The following is a 23,010-nucleotide window of genomic DNA, read 5'->3' on the forward strand; positions in this document are numbered from 1 at the left end:
GGAGGGCAACTAAAGTAATAACTGGAATGGGGCAACTACAGTACCCTGAAAGATTATCCAAATTAGGGTTATTCACTTTAGAAAAAAGATGACTGAGGGGAGATCTAATTACTATGTATAAATATATCAGGGGTCAGTACAGAGATCTCTCACATCATCTATTTATTTCCAGGACTGTGACTGTGACGAGGGGACATCCTCTGCGTATGGAGGAAAAAAGGTTTGTACACAAACATAGAAAAGGATTCTTTACGGTAAGAGCAGTGAGACTATGGAACTCTGCCTGAGGAGGTGGTGATGGTGAGTACAATAAAGGAATTCCAGAGAGGCCTGGATGTATTTCTGGAGCGTAATAATATTACAGGCTATGGCTACTAGAGAGGAGTAGTTGATCCAGGGAATTATTCTGATTGCCTGATTGGAGTCGGGAAGGAATTTTTTTCACTTCCTACCTCACAGGGTTTTTTTTTTTGCCTTCCTCTGGATCATCTTGCAGGATGACAGGCCGAACTGGATGAACAAATGTCTTTTTTCAGCCTTATGTACTATGTTACTGTGTTATAAAGGCTCTCCGCAGCCAGGAAATAGCTGTTTTTTAAAGAAATTTGCCGCAAATAAATTTGGATCAAACCAATTTTTTTCCCAAAAATTTGGCGAACCGGTGAATCAAATTTTTGAAAAATGTGTTCATCTCTAACCATGACGGATCTGTCATGAACATTATTGAAAGTCAATGGGGGACGGATCTGTTTTTTATTGTGTCAGAGACAACAGATCCATCCCCATTGACAAACATTGTGTGCCAGGACGGTTCCGTCTTGCTCCACACCACATCACGGACAGAAAACGCTGCTTGCAGCGTTATTCTGTCCGCGATGGAAGCACAACCAAATGAAACGGAATGCATTTTGGAGCATTCAGTTTCATTCAGTTCAGTTTTGTCCCCATTGACAATGAATAGGGACAAAACGGAAGCGTTTTCTTCCGCTTTTGAGATCCTATGATGGATCTTAATAGTGGAATTGAAAACACTGGTGTGAAAGTAGCCTTAGGACACAACGTTTTATATTAAAGGTTAAAGAGATTACAGGTTTTGCAGTGTGTTGTGCGATGATGAATCAAGAGGGCAACAGTTGGCAAACTTGAATATTTTCAAAGTCGTGTAATTAGAAGAATTCCAAAGACTGAGTGTTTCAGACTGTAAATCTACCCTTGGAAATGTTATTCAGCAAATCTCCTAATATATTCATGTACTTTCCCCAAGAGGTAGACTTGCATTTAAAATTCAGAGGGGAAATCTGTGAAGGGCACCTTTCCCAAAACTTTTTGTGCTTTTCTAACTAGGGAGTCTTGGTGCCTTCCTGAGGTCTAAAATCCATTTGGCATTGTGACAGCTGTCAGAATATCTAAGACAGCACCATTAATGAAAGATATTCCCAGGAGTAAAGCAATAAGCAGTATGTAGCTTTCATTAAAGTTGCTGTATTGGAAATTCTGACAGCTGACAGCAAGACAATAGCCCCACAATCCAGAAAGCATCCGGACCTTTAATATCTGCTGATTATTTGACAACCTTTCTTGCTAATCATTTGCTTTCCTTAAAAAATGATGTGGTCTGTAGAGGTGACTAATCATAAACTAACACAGACATATTGTCTGAAGTTCAGCCATCATGTCATCATCCTGCAATCATGTCCTCCATGTCAACAAAACAGAAAGCAGGTTTCGGTAAACCCCTGCTACGTTCAATACAGTCATGGGATGGGACTATGTCTTGACTACTCTTCTGATTTGGTGTATACAGCCAAATTTAAAGGGGTTGTCCAGCTTTTACTAAATGATGGCCTGTCCTGAGGATAGGTCATCACTAGCTGATTGGAGAGGGTCCAAACCACACAACCCCACCAATCAGCTGTTTTGGTGTAGCTCCACTGCTGGAAGTCAGTGCTAGAACTACATAGCACTGTCGACCTTGTAGTGCAGGGAACTTGTTACTGTAGTTCTACTATCATTGAAGTCAATAGGAGTAGCAATGCAGTGATGTCTCTGTCCACTATACAGGTAACAGAGCTGTGTAGTTCTGACACCAAGTTCGAGAGCCAAAACTATACCCAAACAGTTGATCGGCGGAGGTGCGTGGTGTCGGAATCCTGTTAATCAGCTACTGATGGTCTATCTTAAGGATAAGTCATCAATTAGTAGTGGCTTGAAAACCCTTTTAATCGGTAGGTTCCCAGTTCTTTTGATGCTGAAAAGGAGTTGATGCCCTATAACTTACATCCTCGCCTTTGCACTTTTGTATTTGACAGAATTCCTTTGAAGTGAAACAGGCAGGTAAACAGAAATTAAAATGGAAAAAGAGTATACAGACATTTAGCCAAAGGCTGGACAATTGCCATAAAACATTTTGAACATGAATCAAGAGAAAAGTGCTTATTGCAATGAATTACAATGTTTCATTTGGAAAGCAAAGGAAAAGCTGAGCATTTATTACTTCATTTATTACAGTCTGAAGCCTTCTGATACACAGCATTAACCACTGTCTTATGTTTCTTTACACAAGGCAACAAAATAAAATCTCTGAAGCATGCTACAAGTAATACATCAACATACTGTAATTTCTCAGTAATATAAATAGCTTTTTTTTTTTTTGCAGCAAGCACAAATAAAATAGAAAAGAAGTAAACCACACATTACCTTTCTTTTTGCCCTAAGCTGTTCATGGTATTTGTCAGATGTGTCTCCAGGTATTTCTCCTCCCCACAGCGTTATTCCAACAATTGTGTATGTTATGCCCATGACCAATAATGGGAAGCAATATACAAACAGAACCACAATTATTTGGTACCTGCAATTAAGAAAATGTTATTTTTGATAACGTAAAGGTTCAAAATAAAAGGATTGGTTCAGCTTTTAAGACACAAATAATTGTTACAGATTATAAAATTCTAGTGTGTCAAGATAAAATGGATTTGACCCGGAACAATCAAACATAACTTGATTATACTCTACACAAACACCTAGCTTATTGTCATGTTGTCATTGCTACGTTTTCCAAGTGCCTCATCTCCATCAGCAGTATTAACTCCTTAAGGGTACCTAAACTTTGAAGTCATTTTATTAAAACATATTCTAAATGACATAAGTATACGGTAATCATTTTTTTTTTATATACTTAATATTTTTTTCCTGTTTTACTTACTTACAAAATAGGCGCCTGAAGTTCAGGTGCCTATAGCGCTTTGCAATACGTACACTTGAACTCCACTGATATGTTTTAAGATTTAAGCTCTTTCAAATATACCAACATAAACTAAGAAAATCTAAGGCCCAATTTTATTGACAGGGAAACATAGCAGCTGCAAACCTATCTAACAAGATTAGAGCTTCCAATGAAAAGCTACAGTTTGTGTATGAGAGCAATAATGCTAAAATATTTAATCCCAGTGATATAGCCAACTCATTTGCTTCATACTATGCTACATTATGTAACCTACACCAAGCTAAAGCCATTTCCCAACCGACCACAGGTCTCATTAATAATTTTCCTTCCCAAATTTCTTTACCTAAGCTATCTGGCATTCAGATCTCTAGTTTAAATATGCCTTGACCTCTTGGAAATCTCTCAGATTATCTCAGAAATCTCAAAAAAATAAAATAATCCCCTGGTCCAGATGGACTGACAAACAAATATTTTAAAACAATTCTCCATATCTTATCCCCTACCCTCTGATCAACATTTTATCCTATCATTGACTTTGGTATTTTTCCAAACGAAGCAATCATTGTAGCCCTTCCCAAACCAGGAAGACCTTCTGACCACCTGAAAAACGTATCCCTATTTCCCTCTTAAACACCATCCCTATAGCGCTTCACAAACAGACTGTCTAGGACAGTGGTGGCGAACCTATGGCATGGGGGGTGCCAGAAGTGGCACTCAGAGCCCTCTCTGTGGGCATCAACACCCTGGAAAAAGTCTATGGTGTACCAATATGCTTTCTCCTGCCATTTATCAGCGCAGGATGCACTATAAATGGCACAGGCATCACATTGAATGTAGGCAGGTTATTATAGCTAAATGATAAAGTACATGGAAGATATACTATATTGGACAGGTTAAATTGCTGTGTTGGCACTTTGAGATAAATAAGTGGGTTTTGGGTTGCAGTTTGGGCACTCGGTCTGTAAAAGGTTCCCCACTCGTGCCAGGTCTAAATAAGTGGGCGTGGTGTGGGCAAGAAAGGGGATGGGGCGGTAGGCCCATCTCATTTACCATTTTCTACACCTGTTTCTTGCCTAGAAAAAGGTATAAATGTAAGACAGCTAGGAAGCTGTCTTACCTTTTGAAGTGGTGGAGGATCCACCAAAGTTATTAAGAGACCAGCACTTCTTCATAACTTTGGCAATACACTGCCAGCTATAGGGCTTTATTAAGGCCAGTGTCTAAAACTCTGGTCTTAATAAATGACCCCCTATGTTTTGGAGGGAAAAAGCCAGACTTGTTTACCAACAAAACCAGACAGATTGCCTTTTTGGGTGTTGGGTTTAGCTATGTTATTATGTCTGATTTTGTCTGGAAAAACTGCTGTGTCATGGCCATTGCGTATTATTGAAGCTCTAATGCAAGCCTATAAGAGTCGATAGCTGTAACATTGTATTTGTTTGGACTGAGATTCTTCACTCCACCACTGCCACTAGAAGTTTCTAGTTCAGCTAGAAACTGTATGTAAAAAGAGCAATCAGAGCCCCTAGTGTTCTGCAATTAGGGATCAGTGCTTAAAGAAAGAGACTAATGCGACTGCATGAATGACCAGAAGAAGACACTGAGATGGGGATGCTGAGCCACAGACCATGGGTCACCAGCACTATGTCCAATGAACCAGTCAGACTACTGAGCTATGGAACGTGGTCCTCCAGCCTTTGTCCAGGGTACCAGCCTTCTGAGAGAGAGAGAGGGGGCAGCTAGATCAGGCTTTTCCTCAGTATCAAACCTTTCTTCTGTGACTATACCTCACTTGCATTGTTTTGCATCTGAATTCTTCCAGTAAAGAAGCACACTGGTATACTGCAGACCCTGACTCTCCGGACTTAATTTCCATTGGGGTAAACCATGCAGCAACATGTGGAAACACCTCAGTGGTGTCTGGGGACCCAGAGTAGCTTTGGGGCCACCCCAAACCCTTTATTCTATTTACAGATGTTTTCTAAATGTACGCTCTTGAAAGACACACTTTGAGCAATAACAGCCCTTTAAACAACCCCTCCTCAATATTGAAATTCAACATTAATTATAATACTAATCTTTATTTACATAGTGCCAACATATTCCACAGTGCTTTACAATCAGATGTTTCATGTACAAAACAATTAAAACAACAATCAAATCAAGAGGAGTGAGCGCTCTGCTCACAAGAGTTTACAATCTATGAAATGATACGGGTGCCACAAAAGGTTCAATTAGGGATGTGATAGGCCACCCTAAAAAGATGTGTTTTTATGGAGTGCCTAAAACGATGGATGTTGGGAATTAAACTAATTGCTCGGTGTAGGGCATTCTAGAGAACTGGTGCAGCTCGAAATAAATCTTCTGTTCGGATTATGGTGGTTGTTAGTCTTATATCATTTGCAGAGTGTAGAGCAAGGGTAGGGTGGTAGTCCGAGATGAGAGCAGATATATATGAGGGTGTAGCACTGTGGAGGGCTTTGTGGGTCAAAATGAAATGAATCCTAACCTGTATGGGCAACCAGTGCAATGACTGGTGTTACAATGGCTTTTCACTTTCACCATTGTACCGTCCATTCCAGTATCTGTGGCTTCTGGGTTTGGATTTGTGCCGTTGTGTTCAATGGCTGTTCATGTTGCCCTGGCTCCATGTATCCTGGTCCTGGTTACTTGTGGTGTCAATTAGGCCAATATGCTTGTACTCCTCCTGAGTTCTGTACTACGAAGTTTAATTAGTCCCTTGCTGTGTGTATGTCTACATCTATTCGGCAAATTAATTTATTAAGTCTGGAATATATGTTCCTGAGTTCTATGTTAGTTTGTTGAATGTCTCTTGAGTCCTATGTCCTGCCCTGGTTGTGCAATCTTGTCTTTCTTTCATGTCTGTCTAGCCATGTCTTGCTTTGACTCAGTGGCGTTGCTAGGGCTGGTGTCACCCGGTGCAGTAGAAAATGGTGTCACCCCCACCCCCTCGAAGCAATAATTTTTTTAGCCATATATGGGGGCTATGGTGGTGCTACTGCCATAGGGGGCATCCGTTAGCTCAGCAGACCCCACCTAGCAGTCAGAGCCTGGTCTCGGGAGGGGCACTTCCAGATAATTTTCTGTCCGCCGCAACAAAACAATGGTGCTTATAGAACAGACTACACAGTGTCACGGTATACTGTATATTGTGTGGCACAGTGTAGAGGTATACTGTATATTGTGGGGCACAGTGTAGGCTATATGTGTATAACATAAACATATTTCATATAAAAACTTACAGTTACTTGGATGGCACTTAGGGATTTCGGACACCACTTCAACACTTTGGCCGGGGGCTCGGTGGAGCTGATGTTGTGTTTTATCCTAATAAGAAAGATTTCATAATAAGGATTTGGAGAAGTGGCAGAGGAATTGTAATGCCCCCGGTTGAGGTAATATCCCCATAGTGCCCCCATAATGTCCCAGTATAAAATACCCCTATATAGTGCCCCCAGTAAATTCCCCCATAGTGCTCCTCTCCCCCTTCCTGCTAGTGTCCCCCATAATGCCCCCCAATAATGTGCCAGTAAGGGTCCCCATAGATGCCCCCCATGTGCCAGTATCAAGTGCCTCTCTCCTCCCCCCCACATGTCCCAGTATCATAGTGCCATCTCCCCCCCCAATGTGCCAGTATCAAGTGACTCTCTCCTTCCCACCCCCCATGTGCCAGTATCACAGTGCCAAACCCCCCATGTGCCAGTATCAAGTGCCTCTCTCTTTCCCCCCCCATGTCCCAGTATCATAGTGCCATCTCCCCCCCAAAAAAAGTGCCAGTATCAAGTGCCTCTCTCCCCCCCCATGTGCCAGTATCAAGTGCCTCTCTCCTTCCCCCCATGTGCCAGTATCATAGTGCCAACCCCCCCATGTGCCAGTATCAGGTGCAAGACCCCCCCCACATGTGCCAGTATCAGGTGCCTCCCCATGTGCCAGTATCATAGTGCCAACCCCCCCCATGTGCCAGTATCAGGTGCCAACCCCCTCCCCCCATGTGCCAGTATCAAGTGCCTCCCGCTCCCCCCATGGCAGTAACAGTCAGGTATTAATAAAATAAAAAAACTTACCTCTATGTCAGCGATGCGATGCAGCCTCTTCCTGTGTTCCGCCCTGTATGTCCATATATGGAGTCAGTGCTTGTGTATTCTAATTTAGCCTGTATTTCAGAAAAGTTTCTGCTGGGATTCGAACCCACGACCTTCTGTATCAGCCATAAGAGCTGCATTGCCACTGACTGAAAAATATGAGACTTCTACTGTTATAGCTGGCTAAGTGTACATCTATACACATGAAAGCTGCCCTAACACACCCAGCACTGCTATATCTCTATATGACAGCTGTCCCAGCACACTCAGCTCTGCTATATCTCTATATATGATAGCTGCCCCAGCACACCCAGCTCTGCTACATCTAATACACATGACAGCTGCACCAGGACACTCAGCTCTACTATATCTCTATATATGACAGCTGCCCCAGCACACCCAGCTCTGCTACATTTAATACACATGACAGCTGCACCAGCACACTCAGCTCTACTACAGGTTCTTCTAAAAAAAAATAGCATATTGTGATAAAGTTCATTATTTTCTGTAATGTACTGATAAACATTAGACTTTCATATATTTTAGATTCATTACACACAACTGAAGTAGTTCAAGCTTTTTCTTGTTTTAATATTGATGATTTTGGCATACAGCTCATGAAAACCCCAAATTCCTGTCTCAAAAAATTAGCATATCATGAAAAGGTTCTCTAAACGAGCTATTAACCTAATCATCTGAATCAACTAATTAACTCTAAACACCTGCAAAAGATTCCTGAGGCTTTTAAAAACTCCCAGCCTGGTTCATTACTCAAAACCACAATCATGGGTAAGACTGCCGACCTGACTGCTGTCCAGAAGGCCATCATTGACACCCTCAAGCAAGAGGGTAAGATACAGAAAGAAATTTCTGAACAAATAGCCTGTTCCCAGAGTGCTGTATCAAGGCACCTCAGTGGGAAGTCTGTGGGAAGGAAAAGGTGTGGCAGAAAACGCTGCACAACGAGAAGAGGTGACCGGACCCTGAGGAAGATTGTGGAGAAGGACCGATTCCAGACCTTGGGGGACCTGCGGAAGCAGTGGACTGAGTCTGGAGTAGAAACATCTAGAGCCACCGTGTACAGGCGTGTGCAGGAAATGGGCTACAGGTGCCGCATTCCCCAGGTCAAGCCACTTTTGAACCAGAAACAGCGGCAGAAGCGCCTGACCTGGGCTACAGAGAAGCAGCACTAGACTGTTGCTCAGTGGTCCAAAGTACTTTTTTCGGATGAAAGCAAATTTTGCATGTCATTCGAAAATCAAGGTGCCAGAGTCTGGAGGAAGACTGGGGAGAGGGAAATGCCAAAATGCGTTAAGTCCAGTGTCAAGTACCCACAGTCAGTGATGGTCTGGGGTGCCATGTCAGCTGCTGGTGTTGGTCCACTGTGTTTTATCAAGGCCAGGGTCAATGCAGCTAGCTATCAGGAGATTTTGGAGCACTTCATGCTTTCATCTGCTGAAAAGCTTTATGGAGATGAATATTTCATTTTTCAGCACAACCTGGCACCTGCTCACAGTGCCAAAACCAATGGTAAATGGTTTACTGACCATGGTATTACTGTGCTCAATTGGCCTGCCAACTCTCCTGACCTGAACCCCATAGAGAATCTGTGGGATATTGGGAAGAGAAAGTTGAGAGACGCAAGACCCAACACTCTGGATGAGCTTAAGGCCGCTATCGAAGCATTCTGGGCCTCCATAACACCTCAGCAGTGCCACAGGCTGATTGCCTCCATGCCACGCCGCATTGAAGCAGTCATTTCTGCAAAAGGATTCCCGACCAAGTATTGAGTGCATAACTGAACCTAATTATTTGAAGGTTGACTTTTTTTGTATTAAAAACACTTTTCTTTTATTGGTCGGATGAAGTATGCTAATTTTTTTAGATAGGAATTTTGGGTTTTCATGAGCTGTATGGCAAAATCATCAATATTAAAACAAGAAAAGGCTTGAACTACTTCAGTTGTGTGTAATGAATCTAAAATATATGAAAGTCTAATGTTTATCAGTACATTACAGAAATAATGAACTTTATCACAATATGCTAATTTTTTGAGAAGAACCTGTATATCTCTATATATGACAGCTGCCCCAGCACACCCAGCTCTGCTACATCTATATATCTCTAAGTATTGCTATACAGCAGATAGATATATAGAGATATAGCAGAGCTGAGTGTGCTGGGGAAGCTGTCATGTGTATAGATGTAGCAGAGCTGGGTGTGTTTGGGCAGCTGTCATGTGTATAGATGTAGCAGAGCTGCGTGTGTTTGGGCAGCTGTCATGTGTATAGATGTAGCAGAGCTGTGTTTGCTGGGGCAGCTGTCATATATAGAGATATAGTAGAGCTGAGTGTGCTGGTGCAGCTGTCATGTGTATTAGATGTAGCAGAGCTGGGTGTGTTTGGGCAGCTGTCATGTGTATAGATGTAGCAGAGCTGGGTTTGCTGGGGCAGCTGTCATATATAGAGATATAGCAGAGCTGAGTGTGCTGGGGCAGCTGTCATGTGTATAGATGTAGCAGAGCTGGGTGTGTTTGGGCAGCTGTCATGTGTATAGATGTAGCAGAGCTGGGTTTGCTGGGGCAGCTGACATATATAGAGATATAGTAGAGCTGAGTGTGCTGGTGCATCTGTCATGTGTATTAGATGTAGCCGAGCTGGGTGTGCTGGGGCAGCTATCATATATAGAGATATAGCAGAGCTGAGTGTGCTGGGACAGCTGTCATATAGAGATATAGCAGTGCTGGGTGTGTTAGGGCAGCTGTCATTCGTATAGATGTACACTTAGCCAGCTATAACAGTAGAAGTCTCATATTTTTTCAGTCAGTGGCAATGCACCTCTTATGGCTGTGTGGGTAAGTGCTTTACCTCTGATACAGAAGGTTGTGGGTTCGAATCCCAGACACATCTCTCCCTCTCCTGAGGACGGCAATACAAATGACTATGCCTGGGATTCGTTAATGCCGGCCCTGCTGGTGTCACCCGGTGCGGGCCGCACCCACCTTGCAACGCCACTGCTTTGACTTGGAGTCTTTTTGTGCCCTATCTTTACGTTTGTATCTCAGGTTTGTGTCTGGATCATTCTGGTTATGTCTGTATCTGATTTCTGACCTAGTGTCCTAAGCTATAGTTTGTGCTCTGCTAGAGTCTCTATGGAGCCTGTGCATGCCGGCTTCTTTCCAGTTTCCTGTAGTCCACTCTTGAAGTCCATGTGTCCAAGTTCCATATTGTGTATGTCTGGCTCTTATTGTCCTTCTGCATGCATTCCTGATCTGTACATCTGCCAGTGAGGCACATTTTGTACCATGCCTGTGTCTCTAGTGTTTTCCCCAGCATCTCTGACCTCAATAGGTTCAGCTGCCAAGGAAAACATCCTAGGAAGTAGCAATCTGGTCACTAACTTGCAGCGAAGTCAATATCCCTCTACAGGGGTGAATACTGGAGAAGTACCAGAATAGAATCCTTAGTGTTTGGCCCAACATCAAACCATTTACTTGGCACAGTTGTTCCATAATCATTGTTTGTATGCCAGGAAAGAGCAGTGTTCTTAAGACCAATAGATTGAAGCATATTAGTAACAAGTGGTGGTCTACAGTGTCAAATGCAGTTTCTGTAGAGTGTAGAAGGGGGAAAATCATTGTAGTGGGTCAAGGTTAAAGTTAGCAGAGAGATAACGAATTAGACGAGAGTAGACCAGACGTTCCAGAAGTTTAGATATGAACTGATGAAGGGCAGATTATGGACAGGTCTGTAGTTAGTTGTGCAGGATGGGTCAAGGGATGTTTTTTCAGTAACAAGGTTATGGCAGAATGTTTATAAGAAGAGGAGAGGATGCCAGAGAGAGAGGTTGGAAATTTTGGGTCGGTGGGTAGTGACATCTAGGGAGAGAGAATGGAGGAAGTGTGAGGAAATAGGGTCAGTAGAACAGGTAGTAGGTCGAGATAAAAAAAGGAGCCTGTAGACTTGAACCAGAGGAGCTATAGGAGTGAATCAGAGGAACTGTGGGAGGGAAAGGGATTAATGATGCATGGAGACTGGGAGATAATTTCATGCTAGATGTTTTCAATTTTATCTTTGAAGTAGATGGAGAGGAGAGTTAGGGAAGTCAGAGCCTGAAGATACCCAGGTCAAGTGTATTACCAACTTTATGTGCCTGAGAATTAGAAAGTTGTGAAAGCCCAAAAGTAAAAATTAGAGATAGAAGCTCAGGGAAGATTAGGCTATCTATGGGGATGTTAAGGTCACACAAAACAAGAGTTGGTAATTTAGAAGACAGGTAATGGGGAAGCCAGGCAGCAAAGTGATCCAGGAACAGGGTGTGTGAGCCACGGACTGGCATACAACAGTCAATCTCATGGACAGTGCGTGGAAGACTCTGAGAGTGTGGACCTCAAAAGATGGGAATGTAAGAGATGGTACTGGGGGAATGATCTAGAAGGTGCCAACTCCATCACCATATCTGTTCTCATGTCTTGGGGTATGAGAAAAATGTAAGCCACTATAAGATAAATCAGCAAGGGAAGATGAGCTGAAAGTTTCAGTGACGGTCAGCAGGTTTAGAGAAGTCATGAATGTAGGGTAGTTTGTTGCACACTAACTGTGGATTTCAGAGTGCGCAGTTAAATGGGTTGTCTGAGTTATTATTATTTTTTTGTCTCTTGTATGTTTCTATCTAGGCAAATGTAAGGGTTTTATGCACTTACTTCATCTGCAGTTGCTGCTTTCTCCGGTTTCACTGAGGGTCACATGACCTGTGATGTCAGCTTTTCTCCCTGCTCTGATGTTTTGTGCACAAGCCTGAGAGAGCAGATATATGTCTGTACATGAGACATCTGCTGCTCTCTGCCCTGTGTGTCCAAAGATTAACCCCTTCAGCAGCAGAGAGGGCTGGAGGCTTTGGTGAGAAGCTGCAGGTAGTGAAGAGACACAGACACAGTGCTGACAGACTAGAGCAGTGCTGCAGAGCATTGCACAAGCATAGGTAGGGGGGAGATCCTGTGTGTATCAGCAGTGCCATTGTAAAGTTGGGACTTGTCATCCTACACATACAACATGCTGCTGAGCATCCCAGCAGTCAGACATTTCACTCAGGGCAGACTTATTCACTCCCTTTGCAGAACAGCAGAAGGGGCACAAATATTCATGAGGAAAACCTCAGAGATTGTTGTTATTGCAGATGAATAAAGGGCCAGAAGAGAACTATATATATATATATTATAATTTTTTTGCCTAAAACTTGCTTAGCTTAGTTATATATTGCTGACCATCAGATTTACAGTGCTATATATTATTTTTTCATAACTTGGACAACCCCTTTAAAAAAGGGAAGAGAAGACACACAATGAATGAAATAAAAGCAAAATAATAGAAATAAGTGGTTCAGTGATTTGTAGCAGTGCTTTTTGTGAATATACATTTGAGATGTGAGGGAAGGAGAGATGGACTGTTGTAGAGAGAATGCAATTAAAGGGTAACAGGGCAGTAAGTGCAAGAAAAACTGCACATAATAAAATGGACATAGTAATTAATATACAGTTAAGTCCATATATATTTGGACAGAGACAACATTTTTCTAATTTCTGTTCTGTACATTACCACAATGGATTTTGAAGAAAACAATTCAGATGCAGTCGAAGTTCAGACTTTCAGCTTTAATCCAGTGGGTTTAACAAAAGGAGTGCACAAAAATGGGAGGAACTTATGCATTTTTTAAACTCATTCCCTTCATTTCTAGAGCTCAAAAGTAATTGGACAAATTACATAATTGTAAATAAAATGTTAATTTATAATACTTGGTTGAAAACCCTTTGTTGGCAATGACTGCCTGAAGTCTTGAACTCATGGACATCACTAGACTCTGTGTTTCCTCCTTTTTAATGTTCTACTAGGCCTTTACTGCAGCGATTTTCAGTTGCTGTTTGTTTGTGGGCCTTTCTGTCTGAAGTTTAGTCTTTAACAAGTGAAATGCTATATTTGGTTCAGATCAGGTGACTCAGCCTTCAAGAATATTCCACTTCTTTGCTTTAATAAACACCTGGGTTGCTTTGGCTTTATGTTTCGGGTAATTGTCCATCTGTATTTGGCTGGATTTAAGCACACAGTATGTCTCTGAAAAACCTAGAATTCATCCGGCTGCTTCTGTCTTGTGTCACATCATCAATAAACACTAGGGACCCAGTGCCACTGGCAGCCATGCATGCCATGCCATCACACTGCCTCCACCTTGTTTTACAGATGACGTGGTATGCTTTGGATCATGAGTAGAGTTGAGCGAACACCTGGATGTTCGGGTTCGAGAAGTTCGGCCGAACTTCCCGTAAATGTTCGGGTTCGGGATCCGAACCCGAACCGAACTTCGTCCCGAACCCGAACCCCATTGAAGTCAATGGGGACCCAAACTTTTGGGCACTAAAAAGGCTGTAAAACAGCCCAGGAAAGAGCTAGAGGGCTGCAAAAGGCAGCAACATGTAGGTAAATCCCCTGCAAACAAATGTGGATAGGGAAATGAATTAAAATAAAAAAAATAAAAATGAACCAATATCAATTGGACAGAGGTCCCATAGCAGAGAATCTGGCTTCACGTCAGCAGAGAATCAGTCTCTTCATGCCATAGCAAAGAATCTGGCTTCATGTCAGCAGAGAATCAGTCTCTTCATGCCATAGCAGAGAATCTGGCTTCATGTCAGGGCAGAATCAGTCTTCATGTCATAGCAGAGAATCAGGCTTCACGTCACCCACCACTGGAACAGGCCACTGTCACACATTTAGGCCCCGGCACCCAGACAGAGGAGAGCGGTCCCGTAACAGAGAATCTGGCCTTATGTCAGCGCATAATCTGTCTTCATGTCATAGCAGAGAATCAGGCTTCACGTCAGCCACCACTGGAACAGGCCACTGTCACACATTTAGGCCCCGGCACCCAGACAGAGGAGAGCGGTCCCGTAACAGAGAATGTGGCCTTATGTCAGCGCAGAATCTGTCTTCATGTCATAGCAGAGAATCAGGCTTCACGTCACCCACCACTGGAACAGGCCACTGTCACACATTTAGGCCCAGGCACCCAGGCAGAGGAGAGAGGTCCCGTAACAGAGAATCTGGCCTTATGTCAGCGCAGAATCTGTCTTCATGTCATAGCAGAGAATCAGGCTTCACGTCAGCCACCACTGGAACAGGCCACTGTCACACATTTAGGCCCAGGCACCCAGGCAGAGGAGAGAGGTCCCGTAACAGAGAATCTGGCCTGATGTCAGCGCAGAATCTGTATTCATGTCATAGCAGAGAATCAGGCTTCACGTCACCCACCACTGGAACAGGCCACTGTCACACATTTAGGCCCCGGCACCCAGACAGAGGAGAGCGGTCCCGTAACAGAGAATCTAGCCTTATGTCAGCGCAGAATCTGTCTTCATGTCATAGCAGAGAATCAGGCTTCACGTCAGCCACCACTGGAACAGGCCACTGTCACACATTTAGGCCCCGGCACCCAGACAGAGGAGAGCGGTCCCGTAACAGAGAATGTGGCCTTATGTCAGCGCAGAATCTGTCTTCATGTCATAGCAGAGAATCAGGCTTCACGTCACCCACCACTGGAACAGGCCACTGTCACACATTTAGGCCCCGGCACCCAGACAGAGGAGAGCGGTCCCGTAACAGAGAATCTGGCCTTATGTCAGCGCAGAATCTGTCTTCATGTCATAGCAGAGAATCAGGCTTCACGTCAGCCACCACTGGAACAGGCCACTGTCACACATTTAGGCCCCGGCACCCAGACAGAGGAGAGCGGTCCCGTAACAGAGAATGTGGCCTTATGTCAGCGCAGAATCTGTCTTCATGTCATAGCAGAGAATCAGGCTTCACGTCACCCACCACTGGAACAGGCCACTGTCACACATTTAGGCCCAGGCACCCAGGCAGAGGAGAGAGGTCCCGTAACAGAGAATCTGGCCTTATGTCAGCGCAGAATCTGTCTTCATGTCATAGCAGAGAATCAGGCTTCACATCACCCACCACTGGAACAGGCCACTGTCACACATTTAGGCCCAGGCACCCAGGCAGAGGAGAGAGGTCCCGTAACAGAGAATCTGGCCTTATGTCAGCGCAGAATCTGTCTTCATGTCATAGCAGAGAATCAGGCTTCACGTCACCCACCACTGGAACAGGCCACTGTCACACATTTAGGCCCCGGCACCCAGACAGAGGAGAGCGGTCCCGTAACAGAGAATCTGGCCTTATGTCAGCGCAGAATCTGTATTCATGTCATAGCAGAGAATCAGGCTTCACGTCACCCACCACTGGAACAGGCCACTGTCACACATTTAGGCCCAGGCACCCAGGCAGAGGAGAGAGGTCCCGTAACAGAGAATCTGGTCTTATGTCAGCGCAGAATCTGTATTCATGTCATAGCAGAGAATCAGGCTTCACGTTACCCACCACTGGAACAGGCCACTGTCACACATTTAGGCCCAGGCACCCAGGCAGAGGAGAGAGGTCCCGTAACAGAGAATCTGGCCTTATGTCAGCGCAGAATCTGTATTTATGTCATAGCAGAGAATCAGGCTTCACGTCACCCACCACTGGAACAGGCCACTGTCACACATTTAGGCCCCGGCACCCAGACAGAGGAGAGCGGTCCCGTAACAGAGAATCTGGCCTTATGTCAGCGCAGAATCTGTCTTCATGTCATAGCAGAGAATCAGGCTTCACGTCAGCCACCACTGGAACAGGCCACTGTCACACATTTAGGCCCAGGCACCCAGGCAGAGGAGAGAGGTCCCGTAACAGAGAATCTGGCCTGATGTCAGTGCAGAATCTGTATTCATGTCATAGCAGAGAATCAGGCTTCACGTCACCCACCACTGGAACAGGCCACTGTCACACATTTAGGCCCCGGCACCCAGACAGAGGAGAGCGGTCCCGTAACAGAGAATCTGGCCTTATGTCAGCGCAGAATCTGTCTTCATGTCATAGCAGAGAATCAGGCTTCACGTCAGCCACCACTGGAACAGGCCACTGTCACACATTTAGGCCCAGGCACCCAGGCAGAGGAGAGAGGTCCCGTAACAGAGAATCTGGTCTTATGTCAGCGCAGAATCTGTATTCATGTCATAGCAGAGAATCAGGCTTCACGTCACCCACCACTGGAACAGGCCACTGTCACACATTTAGGCCCCGGCACCCAGACAGAGGAGAGCGGTCCCGTAACAGAGAATCTGGCCTTATGTCAGCGCAGAATCTGTCTTCATGTCATAGCAGAGAATCAGGCTTCATGTCAGCCACCACTGGAACAAGCCACTGTCACACATTTAGGCCCAGGCACCCAGGCAGAGGAGAGCGGTCCCGTAACAGAGAATCTGGCCTTATGTCAGCGCAGAATCTGTATTCATGTCATAGCAGAGAATCAGGCTTCACGTCACCCACCACTGGAACAGGCCACTATCACACATTTAGGCCCCGGCACCCAGACAGAGGAGAGGTTCATTCAACTTTGGGTTGCCCCGCAATATAATGGTAAAATGAAATTAAAAATAGTATTGAATGAGGAAGTGCCCTGGAGTAGAATAATATATTGTTAAGGGGAGGTAGTTAATATCTAATCTGCACAAGGGATGGATAGGTCCTGTGGGATCCATGCCTGGTTCATTTTTATGAACGTCAGCTTGTCCACATTGGCTGTAGACAGGCGGCTGCGTTTGTCTGTAATTACGCCCCCTGCCGTGCTGAATACACGTTGAGACAAAACGCTGGCCGCCGGGCAGGCCAGCACCTCCAAGGCATAAAAGGCTAGCTCTGGCCACGTGGACAATTTGGAGACCCAGAAGTTGAATGGGGCCGAACCATCAGTCAGTACGTGGAGGGGTGTGCACAGGTACTGTTCCACCATGTTAGTGAAATGTTGCCTCCTGCTAACACGTTCCGTATCAGGTGGTGGTGCACTTAGCTGTGGCGTGTTGACAAAACTTTTCCACATCTCTGCCATGCTAACCCTGCCCTCAGAGGAGCTGGGCGTGACACAGCTGCGTTGGCGACCTCTTGCTCCTCCTCTGCCTTCGCCTTGGGCTTCCACTGGTTCCCCTGTGACATTTGGGAATGCTCTCAGTAGCGCGTCTACCAATGTGCACTTGTACTCGCGCTTCTTCCTATCACGCTCCAGTGTAGGAAGTAAGGTGGGCACATTGTCTTTGTACCAGGGATCCAGCAGGGTGGCAACCCAGTAGTCCGCACACGTTAAAATGTGGGCAACTCTGCTGTCGTTGCGCAGGCACTGCAGCATGTAGTCGCTCATGTGTGCCAGGCTGCCCAGAGGTAAGGACAAGCTGTCCTCTGTGGGAGGCGTATCGTCATCGTCCTGTGTTTCCCCCCAACCACGCACCAGTGATGGGCCCGAGCTGCTTTGGGTGCCACCCCGCTGTGAACATGCTTCATCCTCCTACACCTCCTCCTCATCCTCGTCCTCCTCGTCCTCCAGTAGTGGGCTCTGTCTGGCCACATTTGTACCTGGCCTCTGGTGTTGCAAAAAACCTCCCTCTGAGTCACTTCGAAGAGACTGGCCTGAAAGTGCTAAAAATGACCCCTCTTCCTCCTCTTCCTCCTGGGCCACCTCCTCTTCCATCATCGCCCTAAGTGTTTTCTCAAGGAGACATAGAACTGGTATTGTAACGCTGATAACGGCGTCATCGCCACTGGCCATGTTGGTGGAGTACTCGAAACAGCGCAACAGGGCACACAGGTCTCGCATGGAGGCCCAGTCATTGGTGGTGAAGTGGGTCTGATCCGCAGTGCGACTGACCCGTGCGTGCTGCAGCTGAAACTCCACTATGGCCTGCTGCTGCTCGCACAGTCTGTCCAGCATATGCAAGGGGGAGTTCCACCACCCGGTGGGCACGTCGCATATGAGGCGGTGAGCGGGAAGGCCAAAGTTACGCTGTAGCGCAGACAGGCGAGCAGCGGCAGGGTGTGAACGCCGGAAGCGCGAACAGACGGCCCGCACTTTATGCAGCAGCTCTGACATGTCGGGGTAGTTGCGAATGAACTTCTGCACCACCAAATTCAGCACATGCGCCAGGCAAGGGATGTGCGTCAAACCGGCTAGTCCCAGAGCTGCAACGAGATTTCGCCCATTATCGCACACCACCAGGCCGGGCTTGAGGCTCACCGAACAGCAACCACTCGTCGGTCTGTTGTTCTATACCCCGCCACAACTCCTGTGCGGTGTGGGGCCTGTCCCCCAAACATATGAGTTTCAGAATGGCCTGCTGACGTTTACCCCGTGCTGTGCTGAAGTTGGAGGTTAAGGTGTGTGGCTGACTGGTTGAGCAGGTGGAAGAAGAGGAGGAGGAAGCTGAGTAGGAGGAGGAGGAGACAGGAGGCAAAGAATGTTGCCCTGCGATCCTTGGCGGCGGAAGGACGTGCGCCAAATAGCTCTCCGCCTGGGGCCCAGCCGCCACTACATTTACCCAGTGTGCAGTTAGGGAGATATAGCGTCCCTGGCCGTGCTTACTGGTCCACGTATCTGTGGTTAGGTGGACCTTGCCACAGATGGCGTTGCGCAGTGCACACTTGATTTTATCGGACACTTGTTTGTGCAGGTAAGGCACGGCTCTCTTGGAGAAGTAGTGGCGGCTGGGAACAACATACTGTGGGACAGCAAGTGACATGAGCTGTTTGAAGCTGTGTGTGTCCACCAGCCTAAATGACAGCATTTTATAGGCCAGTAGTTTAGAAATGCTGGCATTCAGGGCCAGGGATCGAGGGTGGCTAGGTGAGAATTTACGCTTTCTCTCAAATGTTTGTGAGATGGAGAGCTGAACGCTGCCGTGTGACATGGTTGAGATGCTTGGTGACGCAGGTGGTGGTGTTGGTGGTACATCCCATTATTGCTGGGCGGCAGGTGCCAACGTTCCTCCAGAGGCGGAGGAAGAGGCCGAGGCGGCGGCAGCAGCAGCAGAAGAGGCCGTGGCGGCAGCAGCAGAAGAGGTAGCAGGGGGAGCCTGAGTGACTTCCTTGTTTTTAAGGTGTTTACTCCACTGCAGTTCATGCTTTGCATGCAGGTGCCTGGTCATGCAGGTTGTGCTAAGGTTCAGAACGTTAATGCCTCGCTTCAGGCTCTGATGGCACAGCGTGCAAACCACTCGGGTCTTGTCGTCAGCACATTGTTTGAAGAAGTGCCATGCCAGGGAACTCCTTGAAGCTGCCTTTAAGGTGCTTGGTCCCAGATGGCGGCGGTCAGTAGCAGGCGGAGTCTCTTGGCGGCGGGTGTTCTGATTTTGGATACTGCTCCCTCTTTTGCTACGCTGTTGGCTCGGTTTCACCACTGCCTCTTCCTCCGAACTGTGAAAGTCAGTGGCACGACCTTCATTCCATGTGGGGTCTAGGACCTCATCGTCCCCTGCATCGTCTTCCACCCAGTCTTGATCCTTGACCTCCTGTTCAGTCTGCACACTGCAGAAAGACGCAGCAGTTGGCACCTGTGTTTCGTCATCATCAGAGATGTGCTGAGGTGGTATTCCCATGTCCTCATCATCAGGAAAAATAAGTGGTTGTGCGTTAGTGCATTCTATCTCTTCCACCCCTGGGGAAGGGCTAGGTGGATGCCCTTGGGAAACCCTGACAGCACAGTCTTCAAACAGCATAAGAGACTGCTGCATAACTTGAGGCTCAGACAGTTTCCCTGATATGCATGGGGGTGATGTGACAGACCGATGGGCTTGGTTTTCATGCGCCATCTGTGCGCTTTCTGCAGAAGACTGGGTGGGAGATAATGTGAACGTGCTGGATCCACTGTCGGCCACCCAATTGACTAATGCCTGTACCTGCTCAGGCCTTACCATCCTTAGAAAGGCATTGGGCCCCACCAAATATCGCTGTAAATTCTGCTGGCTACTGGGACCTGAGGTAGTTGGTTCACTAGGACGTGTGGCTGTGGCAGAACGACCACGTCCTCTCCCAGCACCAGAGGGTCCACTAACACCACCACGACCATGTCCACGTCCGCGTCCGCGTCCCTTATTAGATGTTTTCCTCATTGTTCCCGTTCACCACAATTTTGAGAATGGCAAATTTGGGAATGGTTTTTCAACCCAGAACAAAAAGTCTGCTTTTACGGTCACTACAAATAACTTGACCAGCTAAAACTGTGCAGATTTGGTTGAATAGAGATGTGAGACCTGTTTTTTTTTTGCGCTGTGTGACAGTTATAGGTTTAATCACAGAATGACACTTCTATCAGCACGCTAGCGTGTCTCTTAGGTTTTTCTGAATGACACTATCAATACCTTCAATGTAAGATTTTCTTTTTGGGATAGATTTCAAGTAGGCCTCAAATACCACAAACTAGTTATTTTCAGAATGGCAAATTTGGGAATGCTTTTTCAACCCAGAACAAAAAGTCTGCTTTTACGGTCACTACAAATAACTTGACCAGCTGAAACTGTGCAGATTTGGTTGAATAGAGTTGTGAGACCTGTTTTTTTTTTGCGCTGTGTGACAGTTATAGGTTTAATCACAGAATGACACTTCTATCAGCACGCTAGCGTGTGTCTTAGGTTTTTCTGAATGACACAATCAATACCTTCAATGTAAGATATTCTTTTTGGAATAGATTTCAAGTAGGCCTCAAATACCACAAACTAGTTATTTTGAGAATGGCAAATTTGGGAACGCTTTTTCAACCCAGAACAAAAAGTCTGCTTTTACGGTCACTACAAATAACTTGACCAGCTAAAACTGTGCAGATTTGGTTGAATAGAGATGTGAGACCTGTTTTTTTTTGCGCTGTGTGACAGTTATAGGTTTAATCACAGAATGACACTTCTATCAGCACGCTAGCGTGTGTCTTAGGTTTTTCTGAATGACACTATCAATACCTTCAATGTAAGATTTTCTTTTTGGGATAGATTTCAAGTAGGCCTCAAATACCACAAACTAGTTATTTTCAGAATGGCAAATTTGGGAATGCTTTTTCAACCCAGAACAAAAAGTCTGCTTTTACGGTCACTACAAATAACTTGACCAGCTAAAACTGTGCAGATTTGGTTGAATAGAAATGTCAGGTCTATTTTTTAGGCGCTGGGTGACAGGCTCAACTTGCCCCTGATGTAATATATGGCCAAAAAATAACCACACTGTTGATGGTTAAATGCACTTGGGTGACACAGGCTCAGCCTGCAGCTGATGTAGTATATGGCCAAAAAATAATCAGACTGTTCATGGTTAAATGCACTTGGGTGACACAGGCTCAGCCTGCAGCTGATGTAGTATATGGCCAAAAAATAACCAGACTGTTGATGGTTAAATGCACTTCGGTGACGCAGGCTCAGCCTGCAGCTGATGTAGGATATAGCACAAAATAACCACACTATCGATGGTTAAATACACTTGGTGATAGCTCGTGCTGGCGCACCACAAGTCACAAAATGGCCGCCAATCACCCCAGAAAAAAAGTGATCTAAAAACGCTCTGGGCAGCCTCAAAAAAGTGAATAATAGCACTTCAATGATCCACAGCTGCAGATCGATCACAGAATGAAGTCTTTTGGAGGAGTTAATCTGCCTAATCTCGCCCTAACGTCGCAGCTACAACCTCTCCCTATACTGATCATAGCAGAGTGACGTGCGGCGCTACGTGACTCCAGCTTAAATAGAGGCTGGGTCACATGGTGCACTGGCCAATCACAGCCATGCCAATAGTAGGCATGGCTGTGATGGCCTCTTGGGGCAAGTAGTATGACGCTTGTTGATTGGCTGCTTTGCAGCCTTTCAAAAAGCGCCAAGAAAGCGCCGAACACCGAACCCGAACCCAGACTTTTACGAAAATGTTCGGGTTCGGGTCCGTGTCACTGACACCCCAAAATTCGGTACGAACCCGAACTATACAGTTCGGGTTCGCTCATCCCTAATCATGAGCTGTACCATGCCTTCGCCATACTTTTCTCTTTCCATCATTCTGGTAGAGGTTAATCTTGGTTTCATCTGTCCAAAGAATTTTCTTCCAGAAGTGTGCTGTTTTTTTAAGATGTTTTTTTAGCAAGGTCAAATCTAGCCTTCTTATTCTTGAGGCTTGTGCAGTGAACCCTATGAATTTACTTTCATGCAGTCTTCCCTTTATGGTAGATTTGGATATTGATACGCCTGTATCCTGGAGAGTGTTGTTCACTTGGCTGTTGTGAAGGGGTTTCTTTTCACCATGGTAATTATTCAGCGATCATCCACCACTGTTGTCTTCCATGGGTGTCAAGGTCTTGTTGCATTGTTGAGGTCCCCAGTGCTTTTTTTCTCAGGATGTACCAAACTGTAGATTTTGCCACTCCTAATAGTGTAGCAATTTATCGGATGTTTTTTTTTCTGTTTTCGCAGATGAAAGATGGCTTGTTTCACCTGCATGGAGAGCTCTTTTGATCGCATGTTTACTTCTCAGAAAAATCTTCAAAATGCAAGCACCACATCTCAAATCAACTCCAGGCCTTTTATGTGCTTAATTGAGAATGAAATAATGAAGGAATTGCCCACACCTGCCCATGAAACAGCCTTTCAGTCAATTGTCCAATTACTTTTGGTCCCTTTAAAAACAGGGTGACCCATGTTAAGGAGTTGAAACTTCTAAACTCTTCATCCAATTTTAATGTGGATACTCTCAAATGAAAGCTAAAAGTCTGGACTTTATGTCCATGTCCATTATATAACTATAACTT

At 45.5% G+C, this 23,010-nt stretch overlaps 1 protein-coding gene across 1 annotated transcript in view; it reads right to left on the reverse strand.

The window, feature by feature from the left end:
• TACR3 (tachykinin receptor 3) overlaps positions 1-23,010 on the reverse strand; it is a 390,525-nt gene that overhangs the window by 191,309 nt on the left and 176,206 nt on the right. The window contains exon 3 of the mRNA XM_040420490.1: positions 2,698-2,848. Within this exon, the coding sequence (XP_040276424.1) occupies positions 2,698-2,848 (151 nt within the window). The remainder of the gene's footprint in view (positions 1-2,697; positions 2,849-23,010) is intronic.

This window comes from Bufo bufo, chromosome 2 (assembly GCF_905171765.1).
Source record: "Bufo bufo chromosome 2, aBufBuf1.1, whole genome shotgun sequence".
NCBI lineage: Eukaryota > Metazoa > Chordata > Amphibia > Anura > Bufonidae > Bufo > Bufo bufo.